At 38.6% G+C, this 19,939-nt stretch overlaps 1 protein-coding gene across 1 annotated transcript in view; it reads left to right on the top strand.

The window, feature by feature from the left end:
* LOC141789695 (glypican-5-like) overlaps positions 1-19,939 on the top strand; it is an 89,801-nt gene that overhangs the window by 31,858 nt on the left and 38,004 nt on the right. Inside the window, exon 8 of the mRNA XM_074669250.1 lies at positions 9,180-9,300. Coding sequence (XP_074525351.1) covers positions 9,180-9,300 — 121 coding nt within the window. The remainder of the gene's footprint in view (positions 1-9,179; positions 9,301-19,939) is intronic.

Raw genomic sequence — 19,939 nt, forward strand, 5'->3', positions numbered from 1 at the left:
CAGGTACAGGCCTCAGGTGTCAGCATAATGTGCTATTGTGTGAGTGTGTTATGGAGCTATGTAAATGACCCCACAGGAATGCAGCTAGATTTACAATTGAGGTTGTGACTCTTATAATTACACACCTCCCTCAGATCAGATCACTATCTCAGGTAATTTCATTTTTACTGGCTGCTTTATGTGTGTGTGTGTGTGTGTGTAAGCAGAGTCAGACACATTTAAAGGTTAGCTGCAGGGATGAGACAGAAGAATAGGTGTGTGTGTGTGTGTTACCATTAACAACCGCGCTCTAACCGAGGGCAACAGCAGAGCAGCTTTGTCATTATGGCTCTGCTGGTGATTTATGTGTGTCGCTCCCCAGATCTTATTAAGTGTCACTCACAGTCACACCTCTCCGTCATCGTCTGCAGCAGTCGCTCTGCAGTGTTATCATCTGCCTGTCAAACACACACAGATACACACACTCTGTTATCTGACCAGTGGCTCTGTCAGTGTGCTGACAGTTTCTAATGCAGCTAGCAGGACACCAGATACAGGACCTGAGAGGTGTTCAGAAACCGTTTTCCTTTCTCAGGTCTGAAGCAGAAGATGTTATCTGTCGCCAAAACTGGAAATACGGCTTTTACAGGTAATCGAGTACTAAAAAAGGCTCCTCAGTGTCAGTAGCTGAAATAAATATTCATAGACTGTAGAAAAACAGGGATGGCACATCAACCTCCTCAAGCAGTGTAGCCAAAACTTAAAGCTCCCCCTAGTGTCTGGCCACAGTAAGAGCTTTTTTTATCAGAACAGACTTTTTATTTATTTATTTATTATTATTTTTTTTAACACTGAGGTTTTTTTGTTTTTGTTTTTTTATTATCATGCAGCAGTACAAGACAATGACATAGACAGTGACAGATAGACAATAGGGTTATGAAGTGGTGATGGCAGTGCCATTAACAAAGATTACTTAACCAAAAAAATTATTGGTTAAAAAAAAGGTGACAAGTTAACAATGACATGAATTATTCACAATATTGACAGTGATATTGATAAATGTGATATTGTTAAAAGCAGTAGCAACATCAGAAGTATAGCAATAGCAATGATGAAGGCTAAAGATCAAGTGAAATGATAAAAGTACCTCTGCTAATTTCCTCAACCAATAATAATAATAAAAATAAAAGTAGAGGAGGATATCTCATTCTAATATTTATTTATATAATACATATCTATATCAGAACAGACTCTTATTAACCTGTTGAATGTTTGTCGTATGACTGTCTACAACGTCACGAAACGATACAAGGAGACTGGCAATACCACCAACAAGCCAATCCCTGGAAGAAAACGTTCAGTCCGGACCAAAAGGGTTGTTGAGATGGTGAGGAAGAGAATCCAAAGGAATCCTCGCAGGAGCGAAGGAAGTGAACATCTCAAGAACTTCACTGAGAAGAATCGTCAAACAGGATCTCAGACTGAAAGCGCTAAAAAAGCAACACAGACAACTGATTTCAGCCGCTTCTAGGAAAAAAATGGCTTGACGGGGAAAATTATGCTGCAGTGTTATGGTGTGGGCTGCTGCTGCATTTGATGGCTCAAAGTCTCCTTTGGTCTTCATTCAGGAGGGTGTGAAAGTGAACAGCCAGGTGTACCTTCAAATGCTTGAAGAAAAAGTGTTGCCTTGGTGAACCAATGGGTTTGGAAACCAGTATGTCTTCACACAAGATGGTGCAAAGAAGAGAACAAGAACATGTGGCCTCCGTCAAGTCCGGACATCAACCCAATGGACTTTTTGATCTGGTCTATCCTGGAGAGGGAGGTCTCAAGAGTGTCTCACAGCAGTGTCACTGCTTTGAAAACAGCTCTGATGAAGTCATGGTCAAAACTTGATGCAGAGACAGTGCGGCGCTCATGCCAGGCAGTGCCAGGTCGTCGACCAGGCTATGATAAAGGCAAAGGGCGGCCATATTGAGGTGTAAATCTTTTTGGTGACAGAGAATAGAGTATAAAAACTGTGTTCAATCTTTGTTATGTTTGTCTGCAAGCATTTTTGGATAGTGCAGAAAAAAACAATAGGTAAATCTTTCTGACCCACCCTGTAGTAAATATTGAAAAAGGGGTTACCGTATTTTCTGCACTATAAGGCGCACCTAAAAGCCTTCAGTTTTCTCAAAAGCCGTCAGTGCGCCTTACATATGGATCGATATTGATTAATCATGACTACTGTAGTCAGGGGGGGTCGTCGGAGTAACAGTGGTAAGCAGTAAGAACCTGTAAAGAGGAATTCTGCTAAGTGCTAACATTAGCTCACAGGCTGGCCCAAGCTTCTTCTCTTGTTTATTGTTAGAGCAATACAGCGCCCCCCTAAAGGTCTGGCATGTGAACTGATCTCTGGAAACGGCTTTTGTGGACGGCAGAAACGGCTCCGTCTTTACAGCGCACTTTTTTTGAAAACGGCTCAGAAAATAGTTGGATAGGTAAATGTGCGGCTCCGTGTGGATGTAGCCTGAGTTTGACTGACTTATTGACTGTTTTGTTGACATTCCCTTTAGCGCAGCTCCATCTAGTGGATGCATAACGCAACCCCAGCCACTACTATAGCTTCTACTCTATGCGCCTTATAATGCGGTGCACCCTATAGGTTCAAATAGGCCATTCATCAAAGGTGCGCCCTATAATCCAAAGCGCCTTTTAGTGCGGAAAATATGGTATTCAAAAAACACACACAGTATGAAAACAAGTGCAAAGTTACAGAGAAGCTGCCATGGAGTGAAACTGAGACAGGGATAATAAAACTTTTTGCAGACGATACACTCCTCTGCTGTGTCTCCACTGGACTCAAACCTCATTGTTTAACTGCGATACCCATAAAAGTGGGTTCACAAACACCACACTTCCTGTCCAAATATAAGTATGACAAAGTTCTTCACACTCTGAATACATTAAATCCATCACTATGACAAATGCCTCTCTGAATATTAAACATAGTTTGTGGGCTGAAGCTGGAGTCAGGCTCTCTGCACAGGAACAATCCAGCCAGTTGCAGTAAAATTAATGTTGTGGTGTTTCTCCTCTCTGCCTGATGAAGTGGATGTAATCTCCTCTCATGCTGCTGCTCCCACCTTCAGGCCTTTAGACTCAGTTTGCCATTAAGCTCTGGGATTCATTACTGGAGATAATTATAAAACTCACCACCGCATTTTTCATGATTATTCCATTTGTCTCCCTTTACTTACAGAGACAATAATCCTTACGTATAATTATTTACAAACGCCTTTAAGCAGAATACTCTTTGTATGTATCATTCAGTGCTATTGTTTCACATTATTGTCAGTTTTTTGGTCTTTTCTCCAAACATTTGTGCCTTTTTTGTATCTTGTTTATTTCTTCATCTAACCGTAAACAGGCCGTCGAAGTAAAAGAGCAACTCTTCTCTCCGCCAGTCTCGAGCAGGCAAAGGTCAAATCGATCGCCTGTCAGTCTCGGCTTTGTTGTTGATAATGAAAACACACATCTCCAGCTCGGATGAAAACAAAGAGGAAGTGGAAATACCAGAATATTTGTGAGGTGATCGCACTCTGGTGTGTGTAGCCAATTCATTAGATTTGTGGTGTTACTCTGATCCTCCAAATCCTTCCTGCAGTCAGAGGAATCTTGGGATTTCCCCGTGGGACACAGAGTGTTTTTTCATCCAGCTCTTATTTCTCATCTCTCCTCCTCACCCTTTCCCTTCCCTGGTATTTTTCATCCTCTTTCCTCTCGTAGTCTGCTTTTTTTAGGAGCTGTGAGTTTTATAAATCAGTCTGAAGGATTAGCAGAAGCTAAAATACCTTGTTAATGCTTATATATGCACAGCTCAGTGTCCTTTTGTTGGATCAGAGTTGGTCTGATGTGTGAGAGTCAGTGCGTGTAGCTTCACATCTTGCTCTTATTAACTGGACTGTCTGATACAGGATGAGCAGTCACAGTCAGGTGCAGCGCTGCGTCTTTGTTATCAAGGTTAGCAGCCTCCCTGCTGCGTCTGTAAACAAACATGAGATCATTATTTTGTGGCTTTGCCAGCTGAGTTTTAACTTTACACTGGCTTTTTGAGTGTGTGTGTAAATTTTTATATTTATCATCCGCTTTGGTAACTTGCCTTTATCCATTTATAGCTCAATCACTTTTTAAAAAAAAAACATTTATCACTCCATCTTTTCCATTTCTTTGTATTTTTCCCTCTGTCTCCTAATATTTATTTCTCTTTTTCAGGATATTCGTTCACTTTATAGCTTTTCATCTCTATATTTCTATATCCTCTATCTAACATCTATATATCTATGTCTATCTATGACATTTTTCTAACCCACTTTGTTCCTGCTACGTCTTACAACTCATCTGTTTTCATGTATCTCTCAATCTCTATGTACACCAGGGGCGGCGTCAAGGGTGGGCCCAAGGAGCCCAGGCCCACCCACTTTCTGACAGGCCCACCTCAAACTTTTCTAAAAATATATATTTTTTATTTTATTTTTAACTTATTTTTTATTTTTAATTTATTTTTTATTTTTATTAATTTATTTTTTGAATATATTTTTAATTTTTCTATTTTTATTTAGTTCTATTTATTTAAATTTTATTTTATTTAAAGAAAATCAATAAATAAAAATATTTTTTCCTCGTTTTTTACATTTTATAATTATTATTTTTTAAATCAGTCTTAAAGAGGAACATTATAAAATTTTGCCACTTAACACTCATTTTGTTATTGTTAGATGCCCTGTCTTTAAAAAATGAGCCAAGCTTGACAATTTTTAGCCTGTTGGTAAAAAAAAGCTATGAATCATTCAGCCTCATGTTTTAGTGGTAAAATAAGACCAGAGAATGATTTGGGGAAAGAGTGTTAACTGTGGTTAATGTTGGTGCTCTTATGGCCTATAATACGTGAAAAGTTGAGGCGGCGGAGCCCATTGATGCGTTAGAGCGCTACTCTTTGGCCTTTGCTGTCTGATGCACCAAAATTTAATATTAAAGTATCAAAGCAACCAAATCTGCTTTAAAGCACACATAATAACATCATAAATCCATATATTAATAGTAAAAGTTATTTACTAACTTTTTGTAATTCAAGGCTCACCCAAAATTAAAAACCTGGCTCAGTCCCCGATATACGCTACTGATCAAAATTTTGAGGCCATTTGAAAAATTACAAGAAATTCCATTTCGCATTTTTGGATCTTAAGAAGATTCAAGGTAAAGTTTGAAATTTCAAAAGAAACAAATGGGAGTGAGACAAAAAATAATGAGTGATTTATTGCAAACAACAGTTAAACTAATATGAGCTGTTCATCAGCTGATCAAAAGTTTACGCAGTAACAGTCATGTTGATTTTTTTTCAAAGATCCTGAGGGTTATCAAACAAAAAAATAGGAGTAGATCAAAAAAATTTCACCTTGGCTGTCTGTCAATACACTCTCCGTCATCGACCCAAATTGAGGCCGTTACCGGTGACGACTGCAGCCCAAAAACCATCAGACGACATCTGAAAGAGAAGGGCACTGGTGTTCATGAATCGGCATCATCATGAGCAGACGTTACGTTTTACTTTACTCAAGTTGTGTGCATTTCTAGTCTTAATGGAAGCACTGGCAAGGCGCAACTTTACTTAATCGAAACTTTAGAAAAATGCTTTTATTATGTGACAAGGTGTAATGGAAACCCAGCTACTGAGTCCTTAGTTCATTCTTTGCTTTCTGTTTTAGAGGGTTTGAGGTTTTTGAGCTGTAGTCTTAAACTTTTGATCAGCTGATGAACAGACTATTTCACTTTAATAGTTGTGTGCAACAAATTTCTTACTCATTTTTTCTTTGTCTCAGTCTTATTTCTTCTTCTTTTTGCTTTTTGAAACTCTACTTAGAACGTTTTAAGATCCAACAGCACAAAATGTACATTTGTGCAATTTTTCACTTGGTCTTAAAACTTTGATCAGGTGTGTATCTGTCTTTGATCTCTGTATATCCCTCCTTCTCTTTGTCTCTGTTGCAGCGGCTTTATCTTTTTTTCTGTCTCTATATATCTGTGCATCTCTTTCTTCATGTCTAGTCCAAAACTTCTTTATTGATTTTTTTTTTTTTTTGCCCAGAATTCAACAGTGCAGCGTGAGGGTAAATAACATTTGATTGACATTCCAAACAAGTCTGAAGCCCAACCAACCCAGGTTGTTTTTCCCTCACACTGCACTTACACCAACAGTGGCTTTAGGAAAAGCTGTATCAAGTGTTGGTGGGTTGTTCTCTAAGGAACCTGGAGGTAAAGATCCAGAGTCTCCACGGACACTACGTCAATAACAACAAGGTTACATCACATTACAGTGGAAGTGGGAATATTGACAGAAAAAAATGTACATGTACAAAGTAGGCACACCTCTCCAACTGCTCGTTAACGCAAATTTCTAATCAGCCAATCACATGACAGCAACTCAATGCATTTAGGTATGTAGACATGGTCAAGACGATCTGCTGCAGTTCAAACTGAGCATCAGAATGGGGAAGAAAGGTGGTCTGAGTATTTCAGAAACTGCTGATCTGCTGGGATTTTAACCCACAACCATCTCTAGGGTTTACAGAGAATGGTCCCAAAAAGAGAAAATATCCAGAGAGCAGCAGTTCTGTGGGACAAAATGCCTTGTTGATGCCAGAGGTCAGAGGAGAATGGACAGACTGGTTGGAGCTGATAGAAAGGCAACAGTAACTCAAATAACCACTGGTTACAACCGAGGTCTGCAGAAGAGCATCTCTGAACACACAACACGTCCAACCTTGAGGCAGACGGGCTACAGCAGCAGAAGACCACACCGGGTGACCCTCCTGTCAGCTAAGAACAGGAAACTGAGGCTACAATTCACACAGCAACACCAAAACTGGACAATAGAAGATTGGAAAAACGTTGCCTGGTCTGATGAGTCTGGATTTCTGCTCCACATTCAGATGGTAGGGTCAGAATTTGGCCTCAACAACATGAAAGCATGGATCCATCCTGCCTTGTATCAACGGTTCAGGCTGCTGCTGCTGGTGTAATGGTGTGGGGGATATTTTCTTGGCTCACTTTGGGCCCCTTAGTACCAACTGAGCATGGTTTAAAGTCCACAGCCTACCTGAGTATTGTTGCTGACCATGTCCATCCCTTTATGAGCACAGTGTACCCATCTTCTGATGTCTACTTCCAGCAGGATAACGCTCCATGTCATAAAGCTGGAATCATCTCAGACTGCTTTCTTCAACATGACAATGAGTTCCCTGTACTCAAATGTCCTCCACAGTCCCCAGATCTCAATCCAATAGAGCACCTTTGGGATGTGGTGGAACGGGAGATTCTCATCATGGATGTTCAGACGACAAATCTGCAGCAACTGTGTGATGCTATCTTGTCAATATGGACCAAACTCTCATCTTTCTCCATCTGTGTCTCCTCATTTCACCTCCTTTCTGCACTTTTAGCTCTCTCTTCAAACTTTAAACGTGTTAAAATGTGTGAATAGTTTCTGCAGAGTAGCTGCAGCAGATTAATGTGTGGAGTCACCCTCTCTGTGACCCTCCACTCTCTTTCTGGAGCTATTAGGTCTAATTGTTGACATTGCACTTCTTCAGTAATCCGCTCTGCATTGGCAGCAGATACAACATAATGCAGCTCATCATAAAACACAAGAGAGTAATTATTTTTCCCGGAGCTGCTCTGAATGTGTTGACAGCATCAGCACTATTATGTTTTTGTTTATTTACTATTTATATTTATTATCACAGAGCTGTATTCTTTCATTCTGCAGTGTATGACGAGTTTTTCTCTTCTTAACGATCTATTTTTCCCACAAGATTCTGCGGTCACATCCTCCCTCGAATAGAGCATCCAGCTTTTGTTCTCCTAACGTCGCCCTCGATTGGCTGCGGATCTGGTGTGAACTCGCTCAGAGCTGGATTGGAAAACATTTCTCACAGACACGGCTCATACATAAGCTCATGTGTGAGACCGGCTATCATCGATCGCCAGTGCCAGGATTAATAAAGCCAAAGAGAAGCAGGCTAAGATCAGGCCTCGGGATATGAACAGTTTGGCTTGAATGAGACCTTAAATTACCGGCAGAGGAGAACTATGAATGCTTGAAAACACAATCTGTGTGAGAAGATAAAGACAACACTTAATTACAGACATCATGTATCAGACTCAAGTTTGTGGCGGGGTCTGATTCCAAACCAGCAGGGTTAGCCCGGCTCCAGAGGCCAGGGTCTCCAGCACCGCACCATCTCCTGGCATAAGACGAGTCATTTTTTTATTCTCTGATATCCACCATGTGCTTTTCCTCTGGTTCCCACAATCCTGTTGCCATAGCCGGGGTGTGTTTGTGCAGCGGAGGGCGTGGACTGAGCGGTTACTGAGCGGATGGCTGATTGTATTAGCGAGCAGAGGTGGTTTGGAAATTCACGACTTGGGAAAAATATGAGTCATGATCGGCTGTTTCTTCTCTTCTGCTTTTCTCTCGCCTCATCTTCCTTTTGATCCACCCACTGCTCCCCCCATCACACACACACACACGCTGACAAAATGATGTGAGACTTTATCAAAGTGAACCACAAAAAGAAACATCATTATGCAAGACGATCAGGGATCAGGCTCGGTGATGACTTTCATGCACCAGATGCGGGCCACCATTCTTTTTTTTTTTCATTTAAAGCAGTTGAGTTTGACGTCTCATTTGCATGCATCTGCAGAAAACAGAGCAATGCATGGCCTGTAGGGTAAAGTAGAGCCAGTTTTTCTAGAAGGAAGACCTGGTAGCTGTAAAATTACACTTTGTAAGCAAGCTCACTGTAAAATGAGCTGCCTCTTGTAAATATGACAGCAAACCAAAGGATACAAATGCTAGAAAACAAAAAGTAATATACGTTTACTGCAGTAAAAACCTTCTAGAAAACAAAAAAACTTAAAGCTATGCCAATATAAAGCAGCTTATTTACTTTTTTGCAAGAAGTAAAAAAGATACAATGAGCTGCTTTATACGCCCCTAGGGTTAAAACACGAGTATAGTGACTTCCATGAAAACTGGGGCAGGAGAGCTACACACACACACACACACACACACACACACACACACGTACACCCTCAGAACTGGGACATAAAGTACTGTATGTCACTCTCTTGTTCTGTCTCTCCTCTCTGTCTAGTTATGCCGGTCGAGTGGTTGGCAGCAGTTTAAAAGCCCAGAAGGAGAACCCAGAGATGAGCGTGCGTAACACAGATCCTGTCCTGAAGGGGGCGAAGCAGAGGCTGGAGCAGCTGACGCAGGTACACACAACAGATTTCCTGTTCTCATCAGATCTGGTGGTAATTTCACCTGCTACCAGTGAGATCCAGAAGTTAACAATCACACCATGTTGACCTTTTTTCTTCTTTTTGTGTAGCTTTTTTCAACACTTAAAGTCTCTGTGAGGACTTTCTAAGTGGTTTTGAAAAAGTCTCACTTCTAGAAATATGCCTGATCATAAACCCCACTTTAAAATGAGATTATCAGCGCTAACATAGGTTGCTCCTAAGTGTTATTTCGTAGTTTCCAAATGGGTTCAGAAAGAGTTGATTTACAGCAGGTTGAAGTCTCCGTGACAACACAACACCGGTCAAGTTCAGTAGTGAGAAGCGAGGTCTGTGTTTTTCTCAGCTGGAAACAATTTCTAGGATTTATTTTGTGGTGATGGTGGACACTGGAGCTAAACTGTCAAAAAGAAAAAAGACAGAAGAGCAGAAGAAAGCTTAAAATTAGAGTGATAGAGCACGAGCTAAAGGCTAAAACAGAAGTTGAACAATCAAACACAAGCTAAAGACTAAAAGATAAGCTTAAGGCTTAAATGCAAACCAAAGGCAAACACACGAGCTAAAGGCTAAAAGACAAGCTAAAGGCTAAAACATGAGCTTGAGGCTCAAAGATAAAAAGCTAAAGACTCAAAAACGAGCTAGATACTCAAAAACAAGCTTGAGGCTTAAACACAAATCAAAGGCTAAAACACAAGCTATAGGCCCTAAGACAAGCTTAAGGCAAAAAAAAAACAAGCCAAAGGCTAAAAGACAAGCTAAAAGCTAAAGCTTTAACACAGGTTAAAGGCTTAAACACAAGCTAAAGTCTGAAACACAAGCTTAAGGCTAAAGATAAACTTAAGGCTAAAACACAAGCTAAAGGCTAAAACACAAGCTAAACAATCAAACACAAGCTAAATACTAAAATACAAGCTTAAGGCTTGAACAAAAACCAAATGCTAACACACGAGCTAAAGGCTCAAAAACAAGCTAAAGGCTAAAACAGAAGCCAAAGGCTAACAAATGAGCTAAAAGCTAAAGACTAAAAGACAAGCTTAAGGCTTAAACACAAAATAAAGGCCAAAATACAAGCTAAAGACCAAAAGACAAGCTAAAGGCTAAAACATGAGCTCAAGGCTCAAATAAAAGGTTAAGACTCAAACACAAGCTAAAGACTTAAAGACAAGCGTGAGGCTTAAACACAAACCAAATGCTAAAACATGAGCTCCCAGCTTAAACACAAGCTAAAGACTTTATCACAAGCTAAAGACTAAAAGACAAGCTAAAGGCTTGAACACTAACTTCAAATTTAAAAAATTTCCAAGAACTTGAAACAATATTGAAATTCAAAAAATGTAAAAAAAAAAAAAAAAAAAAAAAAAGCTAAATAAATATGAAAAAAGATTGAAAAAATTTTGAAACTTCAGAAATTTTGCCAAAATATATAAAAAAATAGTTTCAATTATTTGCAAAATGTTTTTTTAAAAATATAATTAAATTTGATAACACATATTAATAACATCACTCAACTCGTCATTTTTTGTTGTATACCAAGCATGTTTAATAAGTCGGAAAGAAAAAGGAGGAGGAGTGGAAGGTGGGATGGCAGACTTTATTGCAAGATGTAATGCATATTTGGTTTAACAAAATGATAACACATGGCTTTATCTTGTGAGTGTCTTAAATCATCAATACCCTCTGTAAGAAAAATGAAAAAATAATTATTTCAATACTATTTTTTTAAGATATAAGGAGCCTTTGCAAAGGAGTTAAAGAGCCACAGGTTGCAGACCGTTGGGTTAGAATCTGGGTAGTTGTCTGTGAGTGTTTTTCTAATTACTAAAGAGCAGTAATATCTTTTGTACTCACCTTTGTGACACCTTGATGTTTAAGGTGGTTATATCATTCTGCAGAGTTAATGTTACCTGCTCCTAATGCATAGAATTATTCATCACCACATTTAAATAATAATGCAGCTGTTGGTTTGATCTTTACAGTGAAAAAGTAGCTTCAGCCTTTTGGTGTCACTTCAAAGTGTGCAGGAACCTGCTCTGTGTGTGTGAGTGCGTGTGTGTGTGTGTGTGTGTGTGTGTGTGTGAGAGAGTGTGTGATCTGCCCTCATCTTCACATGGCTCTCAATCATCTCCCATCAGCCCATGTGTGAAGCACCGTTTAATCCAATAAACTTAAATGTCAGCACTCCAAAAAGGATGTCGATAACAAAATGCACTAATAAATTAAATGACTCGACGATTAAAGAGGATTTATGCAGCCTCTTCAAAGCTCTGGACAGCATGGTGGTGTGATGATATGATTTACATGGATGACTCATAAAACCATACAAAATATGATCCCATAAAGTTATGCATGAAGATTACTCATCGGGATGATTCATTGTTTTTGGCTGAGTTTGGATTCTCCGCAGAGAGGATGACAGACGGTGAAAAGGAGGCCAGACAACAAAACACGGAGTGGAAGGAAAGACTAAACAGACAGGAAACAGAGACGTAAAAGAAACACAAACTGGATCAGCGGTTAACGGACCAGGCTTACTAAGTCACTTTCAGCCTGGGAACTGGATGAATCTGGAGTTCAGGTTTCATGGAGTCAGATGTTTCTGGTTCAGGTTGATCTGGCTCTGGTGAAGTCAGTCATCACAGTTTACCAAACAGAAGAGGAGTCACATGCCAGGCAGCGACTTTAGTTCCTCCAGCTGACTTCATTGGGATGCTTCTCTCATAAACAGCTTTAGATCATCATCAAATACTGATATGATGAGGAGATTAAGACACACATATATATAAAAACTACACCAGGATTACTTTTTGAGAACCTCTTTTTGTGTTTGAACAGCTGCTGTAAACTGAATACCAACTGACATGTTCAGCTGAGGGTCTCCAGTTTACAGGGTCACTCTCTGGACCAGGGGTCTGCAACCTTTATTTTCGTAAGAGCCATTTTGCCTCAGCTTACCTGAATTAAAGTCATTCTGGAGCAACAAAATCTACTTTAACTTCACAATTAAGATATTAGATAGTGTATAAAATTATATGCATAGTTAAATCTAGTGAATAATTATCTAAACAAGAATTTTTTTGTGTTTATAAAACTGTACATCTGATATCTTGTGTTTTTTATTCAATTAATTTGTAAATTTTTTATTAAAAAATGGAGAATTTGTTGTCATAAATTGTATAAATGTGCAAAATTTATGAAAGTTCAACAGGTCTGAGACGTTTCAAAGATTTTAAAATAAAAAAAAAAAGCCAAAAAAAGCAAACAAATCAAATTGAGAAAAATGAAAGAAAATCATAAATTTGAAATAATAATAATGTTAATAATAATAATGATAATAAGTATAATTATAATAATTACTATTATTATAATTATGATAATCATAACAACAACAATTTCAAAATTTTGCTTCATAACAAAACAAAAAATTGCAAAAAATTTGCAAAAAATATTAATAAAAAAAAAATTGAGGGTTAGGGTTATCGACTTAATGCTGTTTGTAGGTATTGAGGGTAAAAAAAAGTTTTGTAATGTCAAATTGTGTAAATGTGCAAAATTTTGGAAAGTTCAACAAGTCTTGGAATTTTCACAGATTTTGAAATGTAATTAAAATGCAACAAATAGCAAAAAAATTAAACTGGATTTTTTTAAAAAAAAAATCATATATTTGAAATAATAATAATAATAATAATTACAATAATAATAACAATAATTTCAAAGTTTTGCTTAATAACAAAACAAAATCTGCGGAAAAAAAAGCATTAATCTAAAAACAAAAGAAATTGTCTTCATGCTGTTTGTAGTAAATGAGTGTAAAAAATGCAAAATTTGTAATGTCATAAATTGTATAAATGTGCAAAATTTTTGAAAGTTCAACAAGTCTGAGAATTTTCAAAGATTTTGAAATAAAAAAATGCAAAAAAAAAAAAATTAAACTGAAAAAAAAGCAAAAAAATCATTTATTTGAAATAATAATAACAAAGTAATAATAATAATTATTATAATTTTAATAATCGTTACAACAATAATAAAAAAAATGCTTAATAACAGAAGAAAAATTTGCAGAAAAAAAAACAACCTAAAAAAAAAAAAAAATAAAAATTGAGAAATCCTCTTAATGCTGTTTGTAGTTAATGAGTGTTCAGGGACAATGATCAGTGGATGAGACATGTAAAGGTTTATTTTTCTCTTTGTGCTGCTGAAGCTTTTTCCTGCACTCCTGTCCAATTTAAGCACTGAGACCATTAATCATGTTGCATTTACATGGAGGACATGCCAAGTCAGCATCCCTTCCCCCACTATGTACACACACACACACACACACGCACACACACCACCAGTCATTTATGTCTGAGACCTACTTTCTCTGCTCTATTAAATTTATGTTACTGTTGGTGTCCTGTTAGAGTTTGGTTTATGGAGCATCTTCTGTGTAGCTCAAACACCAACACACACACAACAGAAAAAAGTTAGATAAATAGAATACAACATGAGAAATAAAATTTAGCTTTTGTTATAATAAAAAAAAGAGTTATCCTTATGCTGATAAGCTGCTCTGTTCTCTTTCTTTCTTACTGATTGGAGCAGCCATTTATCTGAGGCGCTCACATTAATGCGCACCATGTATCGATAATTATTCACGCCTGTCACATGTGCCGTTTACACACTTGCATATAGCCTGTGTGAAAGGAAGAACTAAATGTAAAACAGGACACAGAAACATCCTTTGAATATTAATTATTTCATCCGTCATGGTTCGATCGACTGCTTTGTCTTTCTGTCTCTACCGTCTACGTTTAGTGTCATGTATTAATTAGAGCTTCACAGCACAGGGTTATGTCCCACACAGGGTTTTTCCTTTTAATAGGAAGCTATTAGCATAACCATTCAACTGTCCTCACAGTTAAATTTTGTGTGAGCGGCTCAGCCAATCAGGATGAGAGTGATCTGCTCTTTTATGGGAGTCATCATTTTTTTCAAGGCTTTGGGAAAACACAAAAAACTTTACCAAATACAGAGCTTAGGCCTTCACAGTGGATGTCTGTTGACATGCAGAGAACATTGTGTGTCGGAAATTCAACATTAAAGAATAAAGTGACTTAGGCAACTTTAAACCTGGCTTGAACTGCCCTTTCCTTTCATAGCCCAAACTCAAAACTGAAATCACCCTGAGTTAAATCAAATTGGTAAGGAGGCTTCTCCAGGTCTTCTTCACTGGGTTTTTATTGAACTTAACCCATTTCCAACATCCAGTTTGGACAACTTTTTAAAACCTAACCATTAAATGTCCTTTAATTCCATAAAGCAAACTCAAAACATAAATAACTCCAACCTAAACTGAGCTAATGTCAGGTCAATCATACGCAGAGTAGGCACACTCATACATCTCCTACCAAAAAGCAAAAACAATTCTTTAATTTTAAAACTTTGAGGGGTATTATTGCCTTGTGCGTGGGCTAGCCAGGAACAGGTTGCTAGCTAGAAGTAGCTAAATTTGTAGTTTAACTATGACTTGTGAAATTTAGACTAAATGACTACACATTATCCCCTAGCCTTTATGATAGTGAACCTAATCACTCACCAGTAGAAACTGATTCATGAATCATATTTACAGCTTCTTGTGTACTTAAGTTTCGGTTTCTTCTTGAAGCAGCCGCCATCATGAAAGCTTGTTAAATTGCCCAAATCACACATTTTATCCTAAATTATCCAAAATTTAGACTCAGGCTAGAATTAAAAGTGACATAGGCCATTGTCCTATAGGGCATAAAGAGCATGATTCTTTTAGCTAAAGTTTTGAGCAATTTTAACAGAGATGGCTTTATCAAGAGATGATTTAAGCCAAAAACTCATTTCCATAAAAAAAATGACTTAGGCTGTTATTTTAATAGGGTGACGATATTCAAAAAAAGCAACCCAGCTAAACTCCTTCAACACTATTTATTCAACCAATGTTTGAATCACATGTTAGTTCGTGTTCATAGACTTAATATTATCCCAGTAGTTTATTTTATGCTGTTATACCCCCTAGAAAACAAGAGTCTCCTTCATACCAGGATAATAACATAAATCAAAGTATCATGGTTGAAGTGTAGCAGCAATGCTACTGGAAACATTAGGGACACATGCCAAAGGAGACAAAACCAGAACGGGCAAAACTCAATCAGTATTTGGAAAAATGTGCTTTAACAGGATTTATATCCACAAGTTGCAACCTATCCAATGCAATTTGATTTTTTTTTTTTTATGATGAACATTTTATTACATTTTGTTGCTTCTAGTACAATTACTTTATCAATTATTTAGCAATTTTATAATAAAATAGAAGAAAAAAAATATATATACCAAAAGTTAGTAAGAAAAGGGAAAGGAAAAAAGAAAAACTAAGACTTAAACAAAAAGGAAAAAGAACAAAACAATAAGTTATTTAACAAAAGTTACAATCAAAGCTTGGCAACAATGGACACAGCAGTATGACTTGTACCAAAAGTCTGTTGCTGATTAAGTTTTGAAAGCTTCACCAATCTCTAATACTGCACAGATATCGTTTCCACTTAAGATTATAGAATTAAGGCAATTTGATTTTTCTACAGAGGGAAATTGGTTAACAGAAGCATGAAAGCTAGCACATCTTCAGCTGTTTTTTTTTTTTTTTTTAACAAATATTGTATTAAAAAAGTGTTTTTTTGGGGGGGGGGTTGACAGCAAAAGAGGGTACTTAAAAGCTAATAATTATAAATATTTGCACAAATCTTTTCTTTTTACATCTTTATTATCTTTATCTTACAGCTGATGTAGTTATATTTTGAGTAGGGCTGTCTCTTCAGATTAATTACACCGCAAATTAATGCGGTAAAAAAATTAATGCGATTAACTCATTGGCTGCCAGCCATTTTCAGAGCATCCTGAACGATCTTTTAAAACCCAAATAATCTTGTTTTTTCTGACTATGTAAACACCAAAACTACCTAAGAAGAGTGGACTCTCTTCTTTTATGTCTCTCTCCCTGTTTTTGATCCAAAAAACAGACAAAACGTACTTTTTTTAAAATCTGTCGTCTTTTCTCCCGATTTTCTCCCGCTCTTTCTCTCTGAACTACCGTGACACGTCCTCAGTTGGAGCGTGAGCTGCCTGAACTTTTCTGACTTGCAGCGTCTCGCTACGTCTATATCATTTCACATCTTCTCCTCATATCCATGCTGAGCTCTCATCCAAAGAGCACACCGCTCTCACCCACAGTAGTTTACAAGAAGGATTTGAATTGATAAGCTCCAACAGACCTTGCCTCCCCCCTGAAAAACATAATTTACTTCTATAGACGCAGTAAACTGTTGTGCTAAGTCAATGGCAGCGAACACAGACATTTTAATGTTCGCCAGTAAAAAAAATTAGTGTGAGACTAAATATCTCTGTTTTGCTCGCGTGTGTAAAGTTTTCCCCTGTCTTTAATTAGCTCTGGACACGCTGCTCTGGTGCGGCGTCCCCAGAATAATTTGACGTGTTGGCCTGTTGGTTTTCCCGCTTCGTGACCTAAATTTCATTTCCTTCTTTTCCACATGACCAGGAAAACACAGTCCTGCAGGAACCTTAGCCTTAATGTATTTTGGTCCTCCCTCAGCCCTCATTTGCAGTCGGATGACATGATGGTGAATCACTGCGCACAGGGTCGAGCCTCTGCCTGTGTCCCCTCGGACACGCTGTCATAAAATAACCTTGGTTCCCCTTGTTTTCGTGTCAGTCCCATGCCCGCTTTACAGAGGGAGCCAGATGTCCCCTCACATGTTTATAACCTGCACACACACACAAACACAGACACCTTGCAGACTCCACTCTAACTGCAAAACTAAAGGTGGTCGTTCATTTGCTGTTTGTGCCTTTTGTGCCTCCAATTAACTTCCTCAGCCTGTCAGGTCTGCTGAATCCTGTCTCAACAAGGTCCTTAAAATGAGCTGTGATTTTTTTTCTGGTACTTATTAATAATTTAAACATTAGACACTTTTTACTATTATCCTATCTTAAAAAAATGTCTTATTTCTTGCTGTGTTACCAGCCTCTTGGATTTAATGTGGGCTGCACAGTGGTGAGACGGTTAGCGCTGCAGCCTCACAGCAAGGTCACCAGTTTGATTCCCAGTTTGCCCAGTGGGCCTTTCTGTATGGAGTTTGCATGTTCTCCCGTGGGTTTTCTCCCGGGTACTCTGGCTTCCTCCCACAGTCCAAAAACACGCTCAGCTGGTTAAATGCTGATTCTAAATTGTCATTGGTCTGAGGCCGCATTTACACGATGCCAAAAACGGTCAAATCCGATAGCATTTCGTTGCGCTTTGGCCTTGCGTTTAGATGAGACCGCGTTGTGTTTTGTCAGGAAATGTAAACTTTTGAAAAAGCTCTCCAGGGTGGAGAGTTTTCAAAACGCTCCTCCATCCAGCCTCGTATAAACACAGAGCAGAGCGTTTCAGGGTGAAACGCTGACATCACCGCATGCGCACTGGCAGTTTCAGGTAAAGGTTGCGCGCAACTTGGCCAGTTGGCCAGTTAAGCCATTCCGGTCCAGTTGGTGGCAGTAATGGGCCTCAAGGTTGGATTGCTAATCGTCTCACCCAATAAAACGGCAGAAAAAGAAAGAAAAACCACAACAGTGATGGCTGATTTCCGAGTAGCATATAAACACACATATAGCCACATCGCCAACTACTGGCCTGGCATGGCCACTACATCGTTGTGACTTGTCCTCTTGGAGTTGTATGAACATGGATTGTTTTCATGCTGTCCTCATGTAAACGCGTGTGGCTTTTGGAAACGCAAATGAAGAATCTTTGCGGGAGTCTCCGTGTAAACGTGGCCTGAGTGTGCGTGTGAAAGGTTGTCTGTCTTTGTCAGCCCTGTGATTGGCTGGTGACCAGTTCAGGGTGTACCCCGCCTCTCGCCCCAAGACAGCTGGAATAGGCTCCATGGAAAATGGATAGACAAATTTAATGTAACACACACCTGATCAAAATTTTACATTTTATATTGTTGGATCTTAAAAAGGTTTTAAGTAGAGTTTCAAAATGCAAAAAGAAGAAATGGGAGTGAGACAAATGAGGAGAGTGTGCTTATTTTTCTGGAAGAAGTCCTTTGTCAGGCAGCCATTGTGACCCGCAGCGTTTCTGTTGAAAAACCCAGTCATTACCACACAGACCAGGGTCCTCAGTCATGAAGGAGGCCCCCTGCTACTGGATACCGAATGCGGTACTTTTTTAGATACCAAATTCCAAATTCTGTCTGTAGTACCGATTCATGTAAAATCAAAAGGTACCATGTTGAAGAGTATGAGATTTTCCATGCTGGACATGAACACAGCATTGTGAGTTTATGTTAAATTGTAAAACTTTGAGATTTCATTAAACAAATTCATATTTATTGCCACATAAACACATAAAAAAGTGCCAAAAATTGGTAGCATTGAGTACCAATAACGATTGCGAGGTACCGGACGTCTGTACAGTATCGTTTTAAATGTGAAAGGTACCCATCCCCACCTGCAGCATCTTCACATAGCCAGCCGCTGTTTGACGCCCCTGACCAACCTTAAGCTCCATTGTTCCATTGAAGGAAAAACCCAGATCATGATGGCGCCCCCTCCACTGTGCCATGTAGAAAACATCTCCAGTGGGGCCTCCTCGTCATGTCAGTAACGTAGAAAGCCATCAGTCCAAAGTCCAAAGGGGTAACCGTGTGGCGTTGAAGGAGACAAGGCCTTTAGAGACATTTCTGTTCTTAAAGCTCTTCTCTCTTCGATGGCGTCTGATGGTTATCGGGCTACAGTCAGCAACAGTAACAGCCTTAATTTGGGTCAAGGGTCTTCCTGTGTCTCGACAAACAGCCAGTCAGATCCTCTGGCTCAGTCCTAGTGAAATTTTTGGGTCTACCTCTTGACTTTTTTGTTCAATAACCTTCAGGTTCTTTAAAAAAATTGCGTCCAACCTCAGCCGCGATGATGTGTTGTGAGAGACCTTGATATGCAGCTTAACAATCTGACATTTTTGCACAGATTTTGTCTTTTAAAGGCTGTGGTCTTACACTTCTGATCAGCTGATGAACAGAATATTTTGCTTTAATCATTGTTTTAATAAGTTGTTTCCTCATTACTGTTTACAGTGTTCGTAGGGCATCGGACGGGGAACTTTTTAAGGGGTATTATTCCTTGGTGTACTTTTTGAAGCGGGTGTGTTGTCCTCATACCCAGTGTGATATGCTGTAATCATGTGGAAGTCTATACATGCACATTTTCCAGCTTTCACTGTGGAGAAAAAATCTATATTATTGTCCCTCTCAGCTGATACATGTTTGACATCTTCATCACACCACAGTCACAGCTGAATACATTTAAAAGGCAGTTATAATCCTCCTGTTGGGGTATTTCTTTTTTTTTAACTTTATTATTTTAAACATACAGAAAGAAATCTTTGTTGTGATCTTATTGAAAAATCTGGAGCAGTTTGCTCAGTTCTGGCCTCTGTGCTGTTTAATTTAGCAGACAGAGGTATTATAAATCATTAAGATGGATGTTATAATCGCGGTGGCATCAGCTTTTTTAAAAATAAAACTCTGTTATCTTGTGGGAAAACGAAAGTCAGCAC

Source organism: Halichoeres trimaculatus, unplaced genomic scaffold (genome assembly GCF_033239565.1).
Source record: "Halichoeres trimaculatus isolate MK-OKI-2021-1 unplaced genomic scaffold, fHalTri1.1 fHalTri1_scaffold_4, whole genome shotgun sequence".
Lineage (NCBI taxonomy): Eukaryota > Metazoa > Chordata > Actinopteri > Labriformes > Labridae > Halichoeres > Halichoeres trimaculatus.